Source organism: Neolamprologus multifasciatus, chromosome 3, assembly GCF_963576455.1.
Source record: "Neolamprologus multifasciatus chromosome 3, fNeoMul1.2, whole genome shotgun sequence".
In the NCBI taxonomy this organism is placed as follows: Eukaryota; Metazoa; Chordata; class Actinopteri; order Cichliformes; family Cichlidae; genus Neolamprologus; species Neolamprologus multifasciatus.
In genome coordinates, this window is record NC_140441.1 from 30361248 (window position 1) to 30382385 (window position 21138).

A 21138-nucleotide genomic window follows, 5' to 3' on the forward strand; every position below is an offset into this window, starting at 1 on the left:
CTTCTTTTTAAATACTCTCATTTCTACCTTTCCCTAGCCCATCGTTGTAAATAGGAATATCTTTGTAATGACTTACTTGGTTACCTTGTGGTACAAATGTAACACAAGTTTGTGTTACATGAGACTACGTTCATGCCCTAGTTCCATTTCAGTTAATATCTGTTGAATACGATTTACAGATGTTCAAGAAATAAAACTCTTAAGTCCAATCCACTTCAAGTCCAACTTCAATAGAAGAATCAGAGCCTTCCAGAGACGGTCTCACAGTCTCTCATGGTCAGTGATTTTGACCTTTCACTAATGATGCGGAAGGACAGGCAGATAGGCAACAATAGCTTCGGCTTTTGTAAGGCATCAGTGGAGAAGAAGATTAACAGAAGAGTGAGCAGGATATTGTTTGTTTTTAGCCTAGCACTGCCACATTTGCTGCATTCCCAGCAAACCACTTAGGATTTCCCAGAGGATTTAAAGCCAGGCCCATGCAGCAAAGCAAGATCTTGTAGGACCTCTACTACATGTTTATCAGGCAGTGGTAGATGCAAAGGCTGGTTGATCCAATGTCCAATTATTGCAGAAATATAAGAACATAAAAAAAGCATGAGCATCACCACCTAGAATTGGGAGAAAAGGTAAACCTCTTCTAGAATGAAGTACTCTACATATTGCACCTTTAACATATTTTTTTCATTAAAAAATGACTGTAAGATAATAAATTTAACAAGTCATAATGAGTTCAACACTGGGCAAACCTGTCTTCTTATATATAAATCAGGAGGCGCAGCTGCCCTTTAACAATACAGTGGCAACAAGAATAGATTTAGCCTCAAGGTAACGAAGCTGAGAAAGAAAATGCAGTCTTATGATCAAATACACTTTATTCAGGGCCTTCTGGCTGTGTATCATACAAGGTAAAAATAAATAAATGAATAAAATAACTAAAGGAGACAGTATTGCAACAGTCTTATATCAATGGACTTGGTGGTCAATTTGAAAAAGCAGCTAAAAACATTTAAAAATGGCTTTTGTAGAACATTTCATCTTCATGTTCTAGTATTTTTGTTCTGAAGCACTTTGTGTTATTTATCTTAAAAGGTGCTATAGAAATAAAAAATTTACTTACACTGCCTAACAAATTAATTAGACCACCTGTCATAAAAACACAAAATAAATAATTAGGCAAAGGCAAACTGAATTTACTTTTACCCCCTAAGACCTGAACTTTTTTATGGCATGTATTTTTAATTTCTCTTTGCTATTTGGGCTAATTGGGCAAAACTTTATACTGTGGTCTAGACAAACTAAAATGTGATGTTCACATATGTGGATACCAGGTCCTAGAGGGTTAAGAGACTGGTATGTGGGGGGATGTTGTTTCTTTGGTATTTTTTTTTTAAATAAAACCTTACATTTAGAAACTTTTGGAAAATTACCAAAACAGTTAATTTAGGCCGGCTGTGGCATAAGCCTTACACCTGGTGGTGGTCTAACAGATTTGTAAAGCTCTTTGCTTACTTAATTACTTACTTCTAGTTAAAAAAATGTTTTACACATCCATTACGTTTCACTTTTGCAAACAAAAGTAGAAGGTATTGGACCAAACCACTGTGAGGCACACTATGTCCACTTTTAAAAACATTTAAAAAGTGTATTTTGCACAATAATCACAAAAGATTTGAGTGCATATTGTTATATAGTTTCACAGAAAATACTGACTCCATCCTTGGTTGCACTGATATGACAATTTTGGGAATTAACGAATGAAAACTAATTTCAGGAAGGGCAGTAGCACCCCAGATACCCTTCTAGCTACACTTCTGCTACAAAAGTGGGCTTTTATTACAGAAGTAATTGTTGTGATCTTGGTATCCTAAAAGGCTTTGTCGGACATATAAACAATATTCTTTTTCCCTAATTTGATTCATAATGAGTCAGTGCCATTCAAAACTGGTGGAAAGAATTCATCTTCGTTAGCTAATTGACTTACAAAACGTAAACCAGTGGATCAAAACTCAGCTGACCAAACCTTATGACCAAAGTGGACTTTGGTTTGTTTTGACAGTTGGACTTTGTATTGTTGGGGCGGACACCTCAGTTTGAAAAAAGCGCTTGTCATCCTTTGAAAACCTCTCATCTGCAACAAGAGCTTCAGGAATGAGGAAACAGATGCTTGTTTTCTTGTTGACACCTATCGTTTTAAAACAGAGTTTAATGGGGTGAAGGGTCGATGATTATGGAGCTGTATGCTGGGGTGAGAAAAACAACACCTCTGCAGTCACATGGCTCAATAACAACATGAATGTGTGTATGCATTCATTCATTCAAAACACAATCAGCAACTATTTTATGACAAGGTTTAATCTGTATTCCCCCAACAATAAAGACAGAGAGATTTGAGTTTATGGCAGGACACTAAAACAATTATATCACCATACCAAGAGACCATGTGGGCGATGACTGAGATTAACCAAAGCTCATTCTACACACAAAAAAGTACAAATGATTGTAAGTCTTGAACTGTTTAAAAGGTTGCCAGCTGCTTGCAGGGTTTTGGGTATGTTTATGACAAATTAACCATCCTGTAAAGTTTGGGAAGTGCTTTGAGTAAACGTGAAAAGTTGGTTAGGGAAGATAAAGGAACTACAGAGCACACATTGCAGGGGTCAGTAACCAGGTTCAGCCACAGGCCAGTTTTTTTCCACACTGCCTAACAGCCGTGGTAGTTACGCTCACAGTAGAAATGTACATATCTGCTCTATGATGGTTTGAATTATTTTGCTTAATACCTACAGAAAAATACTGCGTACAACTTTCTTATTGTTGACTCAAATATAGATATTCCTGCTTGAAATATTAACTTTTATTAATGTTGCAAGCTGTATTCACTGGGATTTAGACCAGGAGTCTCAAACTCAAATGAGTCGTGGGCCACTGCTGACACCGTAATCTCATTGGAGGGCCACTTTAGTGTTCAAGTAGTACAAAAAAACAAACCAGAAAACACCCACTGATATTTCCTAAAATGTTGTGTTTTGTTTGTTTGTTTGTTTTTTAAAATTTCAAATATTGCATAACAAGACAAAACTGCAAATGTGAACACAATTTCTTCTCATTCTTAACTAACTGAAGCCTTGCATTGAACTACCATATAAACACATTGGTCCTCTCTTTCTGGCCAGACACATGGCACCACTTTTGCTATAATTTCATTTGTATTTAGGAAATAAAAATGCAGACATGAGAGTATACATTAGTTTTTGACTGCTAGCGAAAATTGTTTTCTTTTTATTTGTATTCTCTTGTTACCTCGGCCGGTTCCGCGGCTCCAAACCGTAGTAACCGTGTTCCGTGTCGGGCTCGTAGCTGAGAACTAGCTTTACTGTCTGGTAGTGGTGCCACGGATCAAAAATCTCACAGTTCGGATCGGATCACGGTTTTAAGTCACTGATCGGATCAATTTTCGGATCAGCAAAAAAAGAAACAAAGACAAAATTTAACATTTACTTATTAACTTTTTAAGTATTTTTTGCCTATTAAAAACATTCAACTCAAGACTCATTCCACACAATTGTATAAAAACAAATTAAGGTGCAATATAGGGCAGTACAGGGTTTTGTATCTACCACTCCGCTGTGATATAATGAGCGGTCACGGTCACGTAGCTTTCCGTTGACCTGGAGGTCCACCCGTTTGTAGTTGGGCAACAGAAGATGCCTGGGACAGTTCAGCCATAACTTTAAACTTTTCCTGCTCATACATGCCTGGGTACGATCTTGCCACTGAAGGGGACGCGCAACGGGATATCATAGCGTGGCTCAAGCACGTTCATCATAGTTTAAACCCGTTGTTTTGCACAAGGGAATACGGCCTCCCGTCTGCAGCTAAACACCCCAGTAGCTTTTGTAATAGCTTTAGCTATTTACACAGTTGTCATTTTAATGTTTTTTAATCATATAAAAAGTCTCATCTTCTAGCTGTAGTTCCCGCTAATACACCCATGACCTACACTTGTAAATGTAGGTCATGGGTATGAAGTGAACAAATAACATTGGTGTCCGTGTCCACATGTTAGTTTAGATGTAGCACACTGATCAAATAAGTTTGGTTCATGAAGAAATTTTCCTACTCCCTTCCAGGGTCTGGATTACACAGCTCAGGAAGTAAAGCAGGTAATCTACTAATTGAAAGGTTGGTGATTCAATCCCTAGCTGCTCCAGTCTGCATGCCACAGTATTCCTAGGCAAGATAAGGGAAAAGGTGCCTGTGTGATTTGGTTTGGATTCAGGAGACAGACACTATCTTTACTTTTAAAATTAGGATTAAAACTTACCTTTATGCTAAAGCAAATAGTTGGACCAGGTGACCCTGAATCCTCCCTTAGGTATGAGGGCACTTGCTCATGGGGTGGGAGTGGAGTAATATGATTATTGGGGTTTTCTTTGTTTTCCTTATATTATTATAGGGTCTTTGTCTTACAATACAAAGCTCCTTGAGGCAACTGTTGTTGTGATTTGGCGCTATATAAATAAAACTGAATCGAATTAAGTTTGCTTTTTAAAGTATTTCTCTGCATTTCTGAAACTTGATGGAATTTGTTGTAACAGCAGACGGCTTATCAGTATGTTAGAGGACCTGCTCATTTTTTCATTGACACTGACTGCACAGCACAACGCAGACATTGTGGCAGCCCAAGTGTCAACCCAGACATGCTACAAATACAGCAGTAGTTTACACAAGCCTATGTAGGCCATTATGCCCACAATGAATGACTTTTCCCGTTAGTTACCTTTTTTTTCCACTCACAATGTTTTAATTGTTATTATCAATCTCTTCCACAGCATGTCTTTTGTCCCGTATGACTCTCCTAACCCCAAATCAGTCATAGCAGATGGCCGCCCCTCCCTGAGCCTTGTTCTTCTGGAGGTTTCTTCCTGTTAAAACTGAGTTTTTCTTTCCCACTTCCCCAAAGAACTTTGCTCATAGGGAGTCATATGATTGTTGGGGTTTTCTCTATTTTCTTTGTCTTATTGTAGGATCTTGTAGTGCTCTGAGACGGCTGTTGTTATGATTTATGCACCGTGTTAATAAAATTAAATTGAACTGAATGATGCGACTTATCCTGGAATCTCCCAGTAATAAAAGAAGCCTAACCCTGATACACAAAGGATTAAATACTTTTTAAAATATGACAGTTGCATCAATTTCTTGTTTGAAAACAATGATTTTTAAAAAAGTCAGCGTGAGCATAGGTGGTCCCAGTGTGTGCTGCTTACATTTCCTCTAAATGAGTTTGGAAATTTGGCCTCCCTGTGGGGGTCAGGAGGTTATTAAAGACAAGAGGACTTATCGTAATCCCGCTTGCTGACGTCACTGGTGCATTCTTTTAAACATAATCACAGAGGTTCTCAAAGAGGTTTTTATCAGACTCCAGAGTTATCAGGGAATTTCTCAACCTCGTGGCCTTTCAGAGTGCCCAGAGGAAGAAAGAAAAAATATTTCCTTCATCAGATGGTTGAAATGATTTAGCTCACACTTCATTGGCTCCTCCGGGTGGGTGTGTCGCAGCATATTTGAGAATCACGTGCATCAGTGTGCTGAGCAAACCCAGACAAAAGCAGATACATTTATTTGGGTCTTTAGTGACGTCAAAGTCCTGTTTGTGTTGAAAACTGAACTGTTGTGTAACGTAAGACAAACACAGATCTGCAAAGAAACACTCAACCAAGGGAAAAAAAAGAAAAAAGGAATAAAGAGAGGAAGGAAGACGGCCGAGACCAGGGCAGCTACATGAACACATTTTTATTGCAATAGCTCTATCGAAAGCAAAAAAGTTTTGATAAATATAAACACTATGCCGATGCTCAAATCGCCTCCGCGTACCCCCTCCGACCCCCCTTTTCTCTCCGCGAGGAAATAAAAGAGACAAGGAGAAAAGGAAGTTAAAAAAAAAAAAAAGGGCGAGGGGGCGGGGCACCTGCCAGGCACCAATCATAACATGAAAAAAAGCAACAACTCAAGTTTTCCTTATTTACACAAGGAGGATTCCCACCAGTTCTCTCTTTCTCTCTAAATTTTAAGCTCTCTTCATACACACTCCCCCGTCTCTTTCGCATACAGGACGCTGAAAAATAATGCACGTACGAAGGATACACACCTCCACAGTATTGTTTTTGAACTCTTTCCTGTAAAGCTAATGAACAACAGCATTCAACTTGGAAAAAATAAAATAAGAACACAGGTAGCGGGGGTGAGAGTGGGATTTTTCCTGACCCACGCCTTCGTCTTCTTAGTTTGCCACTGACAGCATTTTCAACTGTTATAACTGTACTACACAGCAGCAAAAAAAAAACAAAAAAAACAAAAGAACTGTGATATAGTTACAAAAAAATAAACATTAGGCAGGTTGTAACCAATTTCTTTATACAAATAACTGCAAAAAATGCCTATGTACTCTTAACAAAAAACCTCTATCCTTGTGTCGCTTTGTATTCAGAGAAGCCTCTCCGATGAGACAGAACAACCAGGAATAAGATGAATTCTTCCCTCTGTAAACTAGAATATAAAATAAATCAAAGGATTAGAAGAAAAACAGAAGTTTGCATAATGATGCCGTACCCTAAGTCTTCTCTGTCAAGATTATATATATATATAGATATATATGTATAATGTAGGTCTTATTTCTTTCTTAATTCTCCACCCTAAACATGAAAACAGGACAGTTTTGAGGTTGAATTGTTGCCAATATAAACACAGATTCTGTATGAATTAATTCAGTTATAACAAAGAAATAAACAGGGGATCAAATCTGACGTTTACAATTTTCAAATAAATGATATGGGGGAAAGAAAAAAAACTAGCTCTACCATTTAGCATGAAAACCCCAAAAGCAACACATTGCTGTAGCAAAGTACACAAAAAAGAAAAATAAACAACCAAAAAGGAAAAAAATTCTCGTTTGTCTCAACGGGCCACTGATTTAACTCTTTGTTCACTCAAAAGGAGAAGATGGGGTGGGGAGGTCGGGGTGCGAAGAAATAAATTCACATAAGACACGTCACGTTTAAGAAGGAAAAAATAATACTATCTGAAGAGCATTTTGTGGATTGTGATGTGATCTGCTGTGGAGCGACCGTGCTCATTTTCAGGGGTTTGTCATCATCATTGCACGAGTCTGAAAACAGAGCCGGGGGTGGTGGGAAAGCAGGGCCACGGTTTTTTAAATGTTTGTGCTAATCGAGACACGTTTGCTAATTGCAGGATGTTAGGAAGTTGAATCCTCCTGATTCCACGCTGTATGCTATGAAGGATCCTTGCAGACTGTGGAAGACTCGCCTCATCTTTGGCCACTTCTATCTGCGTGTAAATCGAAACGTAGCATAGCAGAAAGACCGTGTTAAAGTGGACCTCTGTCTCGTTTGTACTGGGTTAAATCTTGAATATTCATACTGAACACCAACAAACTTCCAAATATTGAGATCAGTGCAAGCTTCACACGGCTCAGAACGCTCCGTTGCAAACCAGCGTCTCTAGTCTTGGGTCTGTGTGATGTCACTGATAGGGAAACCTAATACAGCCATCTCAGACCAGAAGCCCTATCCAGTTGCTCACGATGGGCAGCCAATCACACAAAAGCTAGTTAAAACAGCTTGTGTCAGAGTGGATAAAATTAGGGTCTCCACCAAGGCTTGTTATTTTGATCTGTGAATCATGCTAAGCTACTCTAATAGACTAATAGATATGCAGCTAGAAACTAGCAGAAACAGGCTTGAAGTAGGAGAGATGTAATGCTGCTTTACACCAGCTGTACCGACTGATCCAGGCCTATCGCCTAATAAGTTTACATTTAATGAAACACGTTTTTCTGTGTTTATCCCTATTTGCAAAGAAATCATTTAAACTTCGTTGATATTTTCGCACACCACTATTACGTTAAATTTAAACACTGATATCCATTCAGAATTTCACTGCATTTAAATAGATGAGAGGAAAAGTAAGTTTAACCACAACTCCTTCAGTGAAACAAGATCAACTAGAATGCATTAAAAAAATGATATTAGTGACAACTACAACAAGGCATAAGAAACAAAACCCTTCAGAACTTCAGTGAACAAAGCAGTTTTTTTATGGGAGCCGACCTGCACAGGTTTTTATCTTTGAGGAGAAGCTTCCACAGTCTGCATGGTCAAACGGCTACAAGTCAGCATCAGGTATCAGGACAATGAGAGCAAATTGGAGCAAAGATTATTCAGTTAAACTTGTCGAGGCTGTTTTCAAAACCAAAGTCAAACACGCCTTCCCTCGCTCCTGGCTCTGCTTGGATAACAGTGATGATGCATCGTTAAACAAGTAAATTGCAAAACATCAGGAAAGGTGGGATAACAAAAAAGAAAAAAAAATAATAAGAAAAAAAAAAAACAGGATGAAGATTGCATTAAATACTGAAATAAATCATTGAAATTCTGTGGACCAGTCTAGCTGTCAGTTTTTGAGTTTAAGCACATCGTGGGAGAGCAGCGCGACTATAAATGCTAAATACGCGCGTATTAGTGTGTGAAGGTGCCAAAACAAAAAGAGGAGGCAATTTGTGCGCCACTATAAGTGTGTGTGGGTTGGGGTGTCACAGGGCAAGTATGTCCAGTGCGCTGCACCTGGGGCTGGAGCTCAGGTTACTGGAAACCTCTTTATGTCACGCGGAGCCGCTGACGAACACCCCGGCATTCATATGTGCGAGAAAAATCCCGCACGTCATCAAGAGCCGCTCACAAAGGGCCGAAACGGAGGTACCCTCTTTAGGAGGTACCCTCGACTAAAAAGGGCTGCATGACTCCTCTGTGCCTGTATGCAATATGAGGGAATGTGTGTGGAGGGGGGCACATGACCAAGATATGTGTCTTATTGACGTACGGGTTTGCGTGTGTATGTACATGCCACTGCTCACAAAGTACAGTAAATGGTTCACTTGCATTTCGCGTGTGTGTGCATTATTCCTGTGTTTGCATCTCAGTGTGTCAATACTGTACTTTGTGCTTTTTACCTTTCACAGCGTTTGTCTGCGTTTGCTTTGGCGCCACTCTCCCTCGCTAATCTGAACTGTGCTACGGACCGCATGAGGTAAAACTGAATGAAACAAACAAACAAACACCAACTACTTGGATCTACTCAACAGTTATTTGTGCAGAAAACTGAGGAAGATGAACCAAGTGAAACAGCAGGGCGGGGAAGAAAAAACAAACAAAAACAACAAACCCGTTTTTTGTTGTCGTTTTGTTTTTTTCAGCTGAGTTTTCAAACCACATAATCAGATTTTCTTGCTGAGAGTTCCTTAACAACACCCAGATATCTGTGAAGGCAGCTGGTTAGCTTAGCTTAGCATAAAGACCTGAAAAAAGTATTTTTTCAGCAGATAGATGGGATTCCTGTGCCTGAAATGACTAATTTTAAATGGAACCTTGTTCCATTTAAAATTAAAATTTTAAATGGAACAAGGTTTCTATCCTGTGTGAATGCAGCTCTTTGAAAGTCAAAAGCTCAGGCTTTTGCTCCAAACACCTGGTTTCAGACTTTTGGCTCTCCATGATGCCATGGAAACCAGACAAAAGCCCCACTTAATTGCTTCTTAAACATATTAGAGGGGCACCCAATCAGAAGTTACTTAAATCAAACTAAAATAGTTTTTTTTCTACTTTTAGCTCTCTTTGATGTCACAGAGAGAAGACATCTCTTATACAGTCATTTCAGGCACAGGAATCCCATCTATCTGCTGAAGGGCATCAATCAGGAGAAAGTTGGTTTAAAGGGAGCGAAATTGGGTCATTTCAAACAGGATGATGTAATAAGGATTATTGCTGAGTGGCTCTAGTAGAATCCAATTATCCAAAACACTGAAACAGAAATGAGCATAACAGGCCCACTTTAACAAGATGGCATGTACTGTTGTATCTCTGTATCTTTATTTATGGCCTTGTTCATATTAACAATACTTTTATATTTTTAGGTGTATTTTTTGCCTTTTAGTGATATAAATTTCCATTTTTGTGCAAGTAGAACAAAATAACTACTATTTTAGTGACTTTCTGTGCTCTGTAGTGCAATATTTAAACACCTAGCCAGCACTAAATGGATATAAATTGGGTTTAAAATTTAAAGTTTGAGCAGAACACAATTTCTTTTAACTGGACTTTGTGTAAAATTACTTTTTAACACCTTTTGGCTCCTGTTCTGACTTTCTATGCTACTCTTTGCTAACCGACTGCTAGCTGTAGCTTCACTTTTAAGATTATCAAACTTCTAATGAGTGGATTGTAAATGATACCGAAAACTTTGCAGTGTTCGACCAGTGGCCATAACAATTCCCCGCCCTGCTGAGTACCATCAGTCAGAAGAACAAACAAAGTGAAATGTACCGAAACATTTGTACCTGCATTAACATATAAATAATCAGCACTATATAACATGAGGAGTAATGCTTTAAGGTTGCATTGGTACTCTGACAAACCCACACTGGCGCAGTACTGCAGCTGATTTTAGCCCTTTAGAGCAGGCCCGCTCAGGCAATGGGTGCTAACGTGTCGCTGAGGCGCAAGCGCCCTGCTACATGATGATCCAAAGGGTGCCGGTACTGCGTCGTACCTGGGATCAAACGCGATACTCGTACAATGCCACTCTGAAACTGAAACGGGCCCAGCCGCGAGCTTGTACCATTAAAGGGGGTTAAGGAATTAAAAAAATAAACACTTTATCCAATATGCAATAACTATACGGCATTCAGGATGGATTACACAAGGGGTTAAAGAAATTAGAATAATAATAGTAATAATAATAATAAATGATGAATATTTAAATTCAAATCAACATTAAAAAAATCCAAGTCTGTGCCGTAATGCCTTTGAATTTCATTTTCCCTTTTTTCTTTTTTAATACTATATGGAGAAGCAGAACCATCTGATGAAAAGGCTCTGTGCAGATGCAAGGACGCCCCTCAGCCAAAGTTCACCCTCTGTTTGTTGAATAAGTACGACTGTCTCTGAGAGGGGGCGGGGAAGCAGCGCACGCTGGCAGCGTCGGTCAAGAGAGGGAGGATTATTTGTTAATTAAAAAAAAATAAAAAAGAAGAAGAAAAAAAGGGGACGATATGCATATAAAACAGAGGAAAAACAAAAAATGAAAAACACTTTTTTCAAAACTGCAAGCGGTTTTTTCTGTTTGTTTTTGACATTTTGTCTGCGATCAGGAGGGAGCAGCTTCTCAGTCTCAGTGAAGGTCAGAGGGCACTGGCGTTGGAGGCCAAAGGTCACTGGCTGAGTCAAGTGCCGCGAGCAGAGAGATAAGGATGAAGAGGGGAGGGGGGCTGCGGCGTGCGATGAACCTCCGTCGCTCAGTCTGAGACACAGAGAGAAAAAAGCACATTAGTGAAAACATGAAGACAAACACAAAAACAACAAACTAGTGACAACATGACACTGACCACAGGCAGCCAAATTCAAAGAGGAAAAAGAACAATCTGTTTGGGAATTTAGGAAGAATGTATTTTTTTTTTCTTTTCAAAAAAATCAAGACAAAAAACCAACAACTTCAAGAATTTACATGAAGCTATCATCAGCCTCCAAATGAACAAACAGGTTGAGATTACGCATCGTTAAAGGCCTGTGAGGTGTGGAGTGTCAGTAAGACACAACAACACAGGTTTACTAAGCATGGGCACCGGGGTAGCTAGTTAGGTCAGGAAAACATGACAGTATCAGTGCCAGATACTTGTAATTGGTATTAATTCATATATTTTTTACTTATTATTTGACTGACTTGTTCCTTCTTCTTATAGTAAAGGTTTTCTTGTTTGCGGGAGCAGCTGAACAACAAGATGAACGACTTTCCTTTCTGTCTCTACACAACTGAAAGTAAGCTCCACCTAGAAGAGGCAAAAGGACGTTTGCTGTAATTATTAATTGTAACTTTCTCCTCTCCAAGTATCTAATATGCAAAATACTTTGTGACTTTTCAGCTGCCTCTGCATGGAGGACTGGATTGCAGGTCGGAGCCCTTGTTAAGCTTCGTAGTCTCAGCAAGTTTGGCATAGCTCCACATAAACAAGTTCTAGACCTGCAGCTCGCAGAGGATCCAGAGCAGAATGAGAAGCTGCTGTGCAGAAGAGGTACGTCCCGTGGACCGCCACAACAGCAGCCTGCCCGGCAAATCAGCCCATAAGAAAACACTAGACTTTCAAAACAAGAGCCAGGGTGGTTTTCCCTGCCATACTTTGGCAACTGTTAAATTCCCTGGCTATACTTCCCGAGTAAAAGTTTATTGTGTGAGGAAATGCTGTCGTATATTGAAGTGAGTATCTCTGGATGTGGAACTTTTGTTTAACCTTGTAGTGTTGACACACGTGCTGCCGCGACCAAATCACATGACTGATTTAAGATGATGTAACCCGCAGAACGCTGGCTCGCCAAGTCTCAACTTGTGTCCAAAGTGCGGACTCCAAAATAAATTCCGGTTTTTAAATTGTGTTGACAGGCTGAGTAAAGACAAGTAAAACCAGAGTTATGATAACCAATTTTAAAATGCCAGCTGTAAGCCCTGTGATATGTCTCTCTGTCCTGTGGAGGACAAAAACTACTGCACAAATAATTTGTGTGGCATCTTATCGAGGCACTTGATTGTTTTGTAAAAACCCCTGAAGTATTGATTGTATGGAACTCTGTTTGCTCTGTGTGTACACAAAGTTTAGAAATTTACATCTTGTATTTGCATTTTAAATGATAAAAGTGATTTGTTAAAAATGTTTGTGGTAAAATCAGATGTAGCCAAAAACAGCCAGTTGCACACTCGACTCCAGACGGTTAAGCAAAAGACAGGAAGCACTTAAAAAAAAATAAAAAAATAAAAAAATTTAAAGCGTCACAAGCATTTTCACTGCTGTTTGTACAAACAAAAAAAGCAAGCTGGAAAATGAGAACAATTATAATGAGACTACTGGCTAATAGAAAAACTATTACACATTATCACACGCACACACACAGAAACAGGAATGTGTGTGGTTCACTGATTGGAGGGGGGGGCTGTCGATATGATCTTTTTGGACATTTTGAAGCCTAGCGGTGCCAATTTTGACTGGAACCAGACCCTGTCTGGCTTTGGGCTCAGCCCCCCAAACATTTCTCCAAATCCTGAAAAGGTGGGGGTTCTGGTGGCTTCTGAGGGGTCGTGCGCTGCAAGACACTGCAGGGGTTGCAAAAACACTCGACCCTCTTCTGCCAGCTCAGGAATGGTTATCACCACGCTTAGAGGTTGCCCAACAGTTTGGTAATCTTAAAAAGGGCACGATTAATGACACAAGCCGTAGGTTTACAATCACAGAAGAAGAAAGTAGAACTACAGCAGTTGCACAGTCACAGATCACCGCCTGAGAGAAGCAGCACAGATGTGAGACATCTCTGTCGGGGGAGGGGGGGGGGGGGATTGGCTCAAACTCCTCGTTGTATAATAAAATCTGTTTGTCTGGTAATAAGTGTGTGTGGCCGGTGAACTTTGGATTCTGCTCGCTGCCAGCAAACACACACACACTCGCTCACAAATAAAATGTTTGTTTCCTGCCCTGCTATCATTGCTGGGTCGGGCTGTCAGGTCGGCTGTTGTGGTGCGGCCCAGCGGCCCCGAATGACCCGTGGCGATGGCCGCCGTCCAGCTGGGTTATTCCACTGAGAGCGAGCCTTTGTCTGACACAACAATGTGAGCAGCATGCCACAATACAGATGCTTTGACAGGGGGCACTGCTGGAATGCTGCCCCTCTGTTTGCTAGCCATGGGGAGGGAGGGAGGGATGGATGGACTGATGGAAAGGCAGGAATACACGGATAAGAAGAGAAGAAACAACAACCTGATGCAACCAAATTACAACCAAAAAAAAAAAAACAAAAGGTGTAGCACACCCTGGAATTCTGCTATGAGCAAGGCCGTCTTTAAGCTCCCTGAAAAGCCTTCGGCTGATCTAAAACACTGCAGTGAGAGAACTGACAGGACTTTCTCTTAACTGGCCCCTGTTAGATCCAGAATCAAATTTAAAATCCTCCTCCTTACACACCAAGTCCTAAATGATCAGGCCCCTTCATATCTGATATATATTTTAGTATCAAATTACCCTAACAGAGCACTTTGCTCTCAGACTGCAGGCTTACTTACTCTCACATTTCTAAACATACAATGGCAGGCAGAGCCAGCTTTCAACAGGAGTGGGTTGAGTTGAGAGGTGGGCAGGTTCGATACAGCATAGTATTGTGATATTTTGCTCTATTGTAGCAATACAGGGGCACTAAATTTTCATATTCTATTAAAGAAATGTAAATATTCTGGGAATACTATGAACAAAAGGGCTTATCTCATGCACCAGCATCCTGGGATAACGTGAGCTGAGCTGCAAATCTAACTGACACTAGGCACACTGAGCTTGGAAAAGTTACCTGCTACTTCAGACCAAGCTAATGGCTCAGCCACACAATAAAAATAAAGATAGGAATGCACATCATAAAAAAAATTATGGCTCTCTGATAATCATATTGGATTTTTTCACTCTGTGACCAACCAAATAGCTGCCCAGAGGCTGAGGGCGTTGCACATTTCTGACTGCAGGGTGATTGCACAGGTTGCCTGATGGGAGGCAACCTTTTTAAAAACAGTTGCAGTTTGACTCGGCAGTCACTCTCAGACAGAGTGTGAAGGACTCTCGGTCAATGAGCACAAGTCGAGAGGACTCAACTTAACTGGCTGTATTCCTGGAGAACAGGAAGGTTTGCTGAGAACACATGTAATAGTCAAATATGAATTTACTGTAACAACTGTGACAAATCATCAAAAATCACACTAATTCAAACAGATTGCATGCAACTGCCAGCTCGACCCTGTTGAGACTGAAGTTGTTGAAACGGTCTGATGGTGACATTTATGGCAGGTTTTAGTGATGGTGTAGGTATCCTCGACAATCTCACTCTGCGACTCTAACTTTGAAAAAAGGTGATAAATCAAAATATACAATATGTTACTACAATACTCAACATGTTGCAAAACATTCAAGGCTGCAAAAAACTGTATCGTGAGTTAAGCATTGTAATAACATCGTATGGTGAGGTGTCTGGTGATTCCTGCCTCTCTCCTATGGAACCAGCCCCTACATTAGATTGGGAGACAGTCTATTTTTAAGACTAAATTAAAAACTTGCCTTTTGATTAAGCGTATAGCTGCCCCTTTCTGAGCCTGGTTGTGCATGGGGTTGTCATGTATTTGCTCATAAGGGTGTCACCTGATTGTTGGGGTTATCGCTCTAATATCGGAGGGTTTTAAACATCTTTGCCATATAACACCTTAGTCACAAAAGCCTAAAGAACAGCTGACAGCTGCCCGGCAGCCACTGGTTGTGTGTATATTATGCAACCAGTTGGTGTGTGGTTGCTGCAGGTTGCCAACATTAAACCCATCACAAAGAGGTGCTGCCTGAAAACCTGCCCGTAGTTTATATGGAAGACTTTTGTGCAACATTTGCAAACTACTCTCCAAGCAGTGATAAACTACAGCTCAGAGAGTTAATATTTTTGCAGACAAGCTAGTGTCTTTAGTGTAAACCACAGGCAACTGTGGCAATCTGATAGCGATCAAAGCAGTCAGAAAGAGGTTTTTTTGTATAGCACCCGTCTGTGTGACTGATTTCGTCTAGTGACAGCAGCCTCCAAAAATATGCGTCACATTTTTAGTAATCATATAAGCACTGTGGGTCTGCCAAAATCCTTCGTCCGAATGAATAGCTAACACCAAGGCAATGAACAACACGTAGTGGATAGTTTAAAATAAAGAAAAAAAACGGAATATTTAAAATAAGTTTGGTTATTTGGTGTTAGAAGTTGTACAGGTGAGATGCCGTTTCCAGTGTTGAATAGGTACAAACTGTGTTCAAGAGTCCTACGGTAATTAATAGTATCCTGCAGCACACACGCTCACTTTGTTAAACTGTTAAAAACAGCCTCACTACTCCTCCTGTGTACAGCAGAGGCAGGGCTGTTTATAGAGAGTGAGTGAGTACACTGACATAACCGCACTATTTTGTACATTTACAGTAAGAAACTGTTGCTGTAATCTACGACACCATGCTGTAAAAACAACAGCTTAATGCTGCCGAGTCCCGTTAATGGCACTTTACTGTCATTTAACAGTAAAAGCTTTCAGACTGTAGTTTTATAACTTATACACAGTAAAGTACAGAGCATTCTTCAGTCAGTATTATATACGCAGTATTATTTTCTCCATTGAATGACTAATACTCACAACTATTTCCTTTATTGAACTGCTGATTGTTTCATTCCTTCCTGAAATTCTTAACATTTTGAAACCTGTGAGTTCTGACTTCTTCTCATTTGTGTTTGTATGATGTGCGTTCAAATTGTCCAGGAATTAGAGGAGTATAATCAGACTAATATCTAAAGGGAGATAAAAAAAAAATTTAAACAAAGAAAAAAAAAAATAGCATGCATGGAGAGATGAGGGGGAAAAAAGCTTCAGCCACCATGGGTAAACAGCACAGTTATGTGGATTTGTATCTTTTCCTTTAACTTTCTAAATCATTATACTTAACACTACATAAAACAAGCTTTGGCAATACTGTACTTAATTATGGTCAACGCAAGGCTGAATCTAAATGTGGGTGTGTGTGAGAGCAAGAGACAGACAGAGAGAGAAAGTCTGAGGTCTCTGGGTTTCTCTGCAGTCCAGGCGTGGACTTTGATCAAAACAACACTCTTAGGCCACGAGCCCAACTGACCCGAGCTGACCTTGCTTAAACACACACATACACACACGTACCCACACTTTCAGGGCAAAATCAGGTTATAAAAACACCTGCATTAGCTAACAAATTGTTGTGTTGTTGCAACACACGCAGGTGCTCAGATCCGTCGCCCTCTGTCTCGTTCCCTCTGCGCTTGCTGACCCTCAGCTCGTGTCTCTCTCTGTCCCCAAACCTCATTCACCCAGCTGGGACAAGAGATGAAAGGCATCATGGGAGTGAACAGCCAGCGTAACGTGTTGACCTGACATGGGCTTGCGCGACAGCTGGACTGGCGGCCTTTCAAGTGCAGATCGAGGAACGAAAAGACGCACTTCACTTTTGTGTGTCCAGTTTGGTTCTTGTTCTGTTTTTTTCCCCGTCTCTACCCCCACCCTTACAACAGCAGCTGCATGGAAGACGAAGAAGAGCTGTACTTGAGGCAACTGTAAGGGGTCATCAAGTTCTACAGTGTGCCCATCGATCAGACTTTACTAACCCTCGATGTCCGCAATTTGGTCCAACTGCGATAAAGGACATTTTCACATAAAAGTGCAACTGTGACACAGGGCCAACAATAGGAAGTATAAAAGGATATGTGGATTATAAGCCTTAATGCTGAATCCATCTAAAGCAGACTCGCTGTGAGCTACGACAGACTTTATGAACTTAACTTGGTCCTACTAGAACTACTAGTGAGACCTGCTATGATGTTTTAGTTTGGAGAAAGGATGCAGAGCTGAAGGTGCTCAGATCTTCCTTGGGAGTCACCAGGATGGACGGGATTAGAAATGAGTACATCAGTGGGACAGCTGGGGAGGTGAGGTTGAGACAGTTTGGGCTTGTACAGAGGACGGATGGTAGATATATTGGCCAAAGGATGTTGAAGAAAGAGGAAAAGCTCAGATGAGGTAGTGAAGGAGGACGTGACACTGTGATGACCCCTAAAGGGAGCATCTGAAAGAAGAAAGACTCTACCCACAATCCTAACTTGAGAGCGTAACTCCTCTGGTTAAGGTCGCCGTTTCTGTGGAAATGTTTAAACCTGTGCTTATCAGGTCATTTCGTGAGTGCAAAACTTCAGAAACCACAAGAGTGGCATCTGCAGTCAGAAAAAAAAAAGCACTGTAGCATTTCTACACTACAAAATGTATACAAATTTATTATTATACAGCACTATCATTAACCATATAAACGCAAAGACGGCTGGAAGTCGTTAGCTGTGGTATTCGGGGTTTGCAGTACTTTGCCTGCCCGCCTCAGTGGTTCACCTCTCACTATTGAGATCTGTAAGCCTATGGGATAATAGCTCTCAATGGCCCTCACTCTGTGACCTCAGTAAATACTTCAGTGATGAGTTTATGGGCTTATTTGCTAGTTTAAGGTCATATTTAACAAAACCTGAAGCTCATTTTTTAAATTACCGTCAAAATTCAAAAAGAATCAGAAAGAAGAACAAACCGGGACAGGCTCATCAGCACATGCCAATCACAAGTCATTACCGAATGAGTGTGTGGTTTTGCAGTCAGACCCGCCCCTCATTCAACACATCCAGTTTCCAAACACCAAGATGGCAATGTTGAAAACTAGAGGCTTCTTAACAGGACATTACTAAACAGATGGATGATGTCACATCAGACAGAGAAACCCATTCAAAGACAAACTAGAATGAAAACTTCACTAAAATGTCCTTCGCATTATCTAAAACTCTTAAAGTCACTTTTAAGCTTTCAGTAAACTTTGAACTAAACAGAATGAATGTAAAACAAACTGCGACGCACTCGGGGTTCCTCTTAAATGCACGTTTGCGCACACATTCAGACTTTGACTAATAAAGCTATCTAACCTCACATTCCAGCCAGTCCAAGGGTATTCCAGTAAAATCGTGCGTTATCACTACCGTGTGTCTGCAGGAGGCAGTGAAGTAGACAAAAAACACTGCAAGGACAGAAGAGAAAACTGCAGCTTTTCTCCAAGTGCAAGAGCCTCAGGAACCCCGATGATTAAAGTCCGAGACCACCTACGAAATCTACGTGCAGGCCCAGTTAAAGACTCATGATGTTTAGGGCCATTTATTACTGACGAGACACAACATTTCCACTTGAGTAAGCACTGCAGCTCCTTGGTCTTGTGAAGCTTAATCACTGCCTGCGACTTTATTTATACTGCATGATTCACAACTTCATTGATAATCGCCAGTTTATAAATAATTTTTGCAGACAAGTTAGCATCTTCCATGATAACCTGCTAGTGACCAAAGTGTTCACAAGAAAATCTCAAAGTCTTTTCTTTGGGGGAAAACCGTTCCGTCAATACTTGGAACAGAACAAACTTTCTGGGATTTTCTGACCTGGATGATTGAGGATGCATCCAGACATCTGCAGGGAGCTTTCTGGTGCAGGTCAGTTTCACCCAGCAACCACTCCCCAACTATTCAGAGACCAGTCTCTTCACCTGTATTGCTCAGGCCTGAGATGACGTTCTTGCTCTCACTGACATCATAAAGAGCCAAGATTTTGACTCATAGGGCTAACCTGAACTTGTACTGGTAGAAAATTATAAGTAGGGCTGTGTGATTACTTGAAATTTTATTTAAATTACAACTTGTCTTTCAACAACTATTAAAAACAGGCCAGCTGAGATAAGATATAGTTTGCAAAAATTATGACCTTGTTTTGTCTTTCATCCCCACCTCCATTAAAAGCCTAAATTCATCACACACCAGGTTCTCTAGCTCAGTTCACATATCTCTCTTTCTTTCTTAACTTTCAGGTGATTTACTATTGAATTTCATTTTTACCTTCAGCAAATGCACTATTTTTTACCTAAACTCTCATAACATTTGCTAAAACCCATATTTAAAGACTTTATTGATCAATGGGAGCTCTCCAAGCAGTCATTTGCCCAAAGTTTGAGGTCCACTTCCCTGTTTCTCAACAACACTGCCAGCTTTATGTTCCCAAGCCTCTTAATGCAGGCCACCCATGCTCAAAGCACATCTATCATGTCAGTCCTGTGAATTACGGTGCTCATCAAATGGCACACATTATTTTAAGGTTATTTATTTGCCGAATGTATACTAAAACAGGCATAAAGAGCAAAGAGTCCAGCCTCAGGGGGCTCTCAGAGAGCCACAAATACTTTCCTATGACAGTCACAATGGCAGCTTAAAATCAAAATTGCCTTGTGTGCACGCCTGATGGCTAATAATTCTAACATCTGTGGGAATACATGTCTGGCCATTTAGGATGCAGAGAGACCTCTGCCTGCAACACACAGTAAAAGAGAAGTTAGGGGGGGTCCTGTTACGAGCAGAGCCTCATACCGGCCCATAAATTCATGTCAGTCTGGAAATAGACCTGTAAATATAGAAGGGCACAGTCGTGGAGGTGGGAACGAGAGAGGAAAAGGGCATCTTACGCTCCCTTTCCGTCCGATAACTCTGCCTCGCACTCTGTCCAGCCCTTTACCACCTCATCGGCACTTGACTGGGAGGCGAGAGCAAGGAGAAGGAGAAAAGGGCAGCTTCCCACTGCTGTCACAGACATCTAAAAGTCACTTCTGACAGGTTTAAGGGCACATCTCTCTCTCCTGACCCAACTTTCACTATTTACCACCTATGCCTGCACGCTTAAAGCTGTGCAATATATTATCCCCCCCAAAAAACAAAAAACAAACAACACTGCAGGAACATTTGTTTGTTCCCAAAACAGCAAGATTTGAATATGATGCATATCAGAAAAAAAATTATATATATAAAGATTTAAAGAAATTTAAGACCAACTTAAACCCAATTTCCCTCGGGATGAATAAAGCATTATCAATCAATCAATTAGGGCTGGGCTATATCATACCATTCACGGTAATACCGGTGTAATTTTGGGCAACGATAGGAAAATTAAATATCGCGATAGAATAGGGGTAAAACGCGCATGCGCAGTGTCTTTGTTTACATAACACACATGGTGGCGACGGAGAATGAGAAAAGCGAAAGCGGATCGTTGAATGAAACAGATGAACCAGAATTGGTTTGTAAAAATGCTGCAACTTCAGTAGGGCTGCCAAGATTAGTCGACTAGTCACGATTACATCGACTATCAAAATCGTCGACGACTAATTTAATAGTCAACGTGTCGTTTGAAGCTTTGTAAGATCCCAAAAGACGCAGGAATAAGTAGTAGGATTTAGGAGTGTAATAACGGACTGAAACAGAAGATGGCAGCACTGCATGTACAAGGATGACAGCTGCCGTTTAACCCCGAAGAAGAAGAAGCTGTGTCCCAGAATTTATACCGCGGCCCTGCTCAGTTTCCAACAATGGCGGCAGCTAGTTAGTT

The 21138-nt window shown here is 40.6% G+C and overlaps 1 protein-coding gene across 1 annotated transcript in view; it reads right to left on the reverse strand.

Annotated features, from left to right (window-relative positions):
* Positions 1-5781: 5781 nt before the first annotated feature.
* The window catches only part of irs4b (insulin receptor substrate 4b), a 28915-nt gene continuing 13558 nt past the window's right edge, over positions 5782-21138 (reverse strand). The window contains exon 2 of the mRNA XM_085148387.1: positions 5782-11376. Within this exon, the coding sequence (XP_085004513.1) occupies positions 11372-11376 (5 nt within the window). The 3' untranslated portion in view covers positions 5782-11371. The remainder of the gene's footprint in view (positions 11377-21138) is intronic.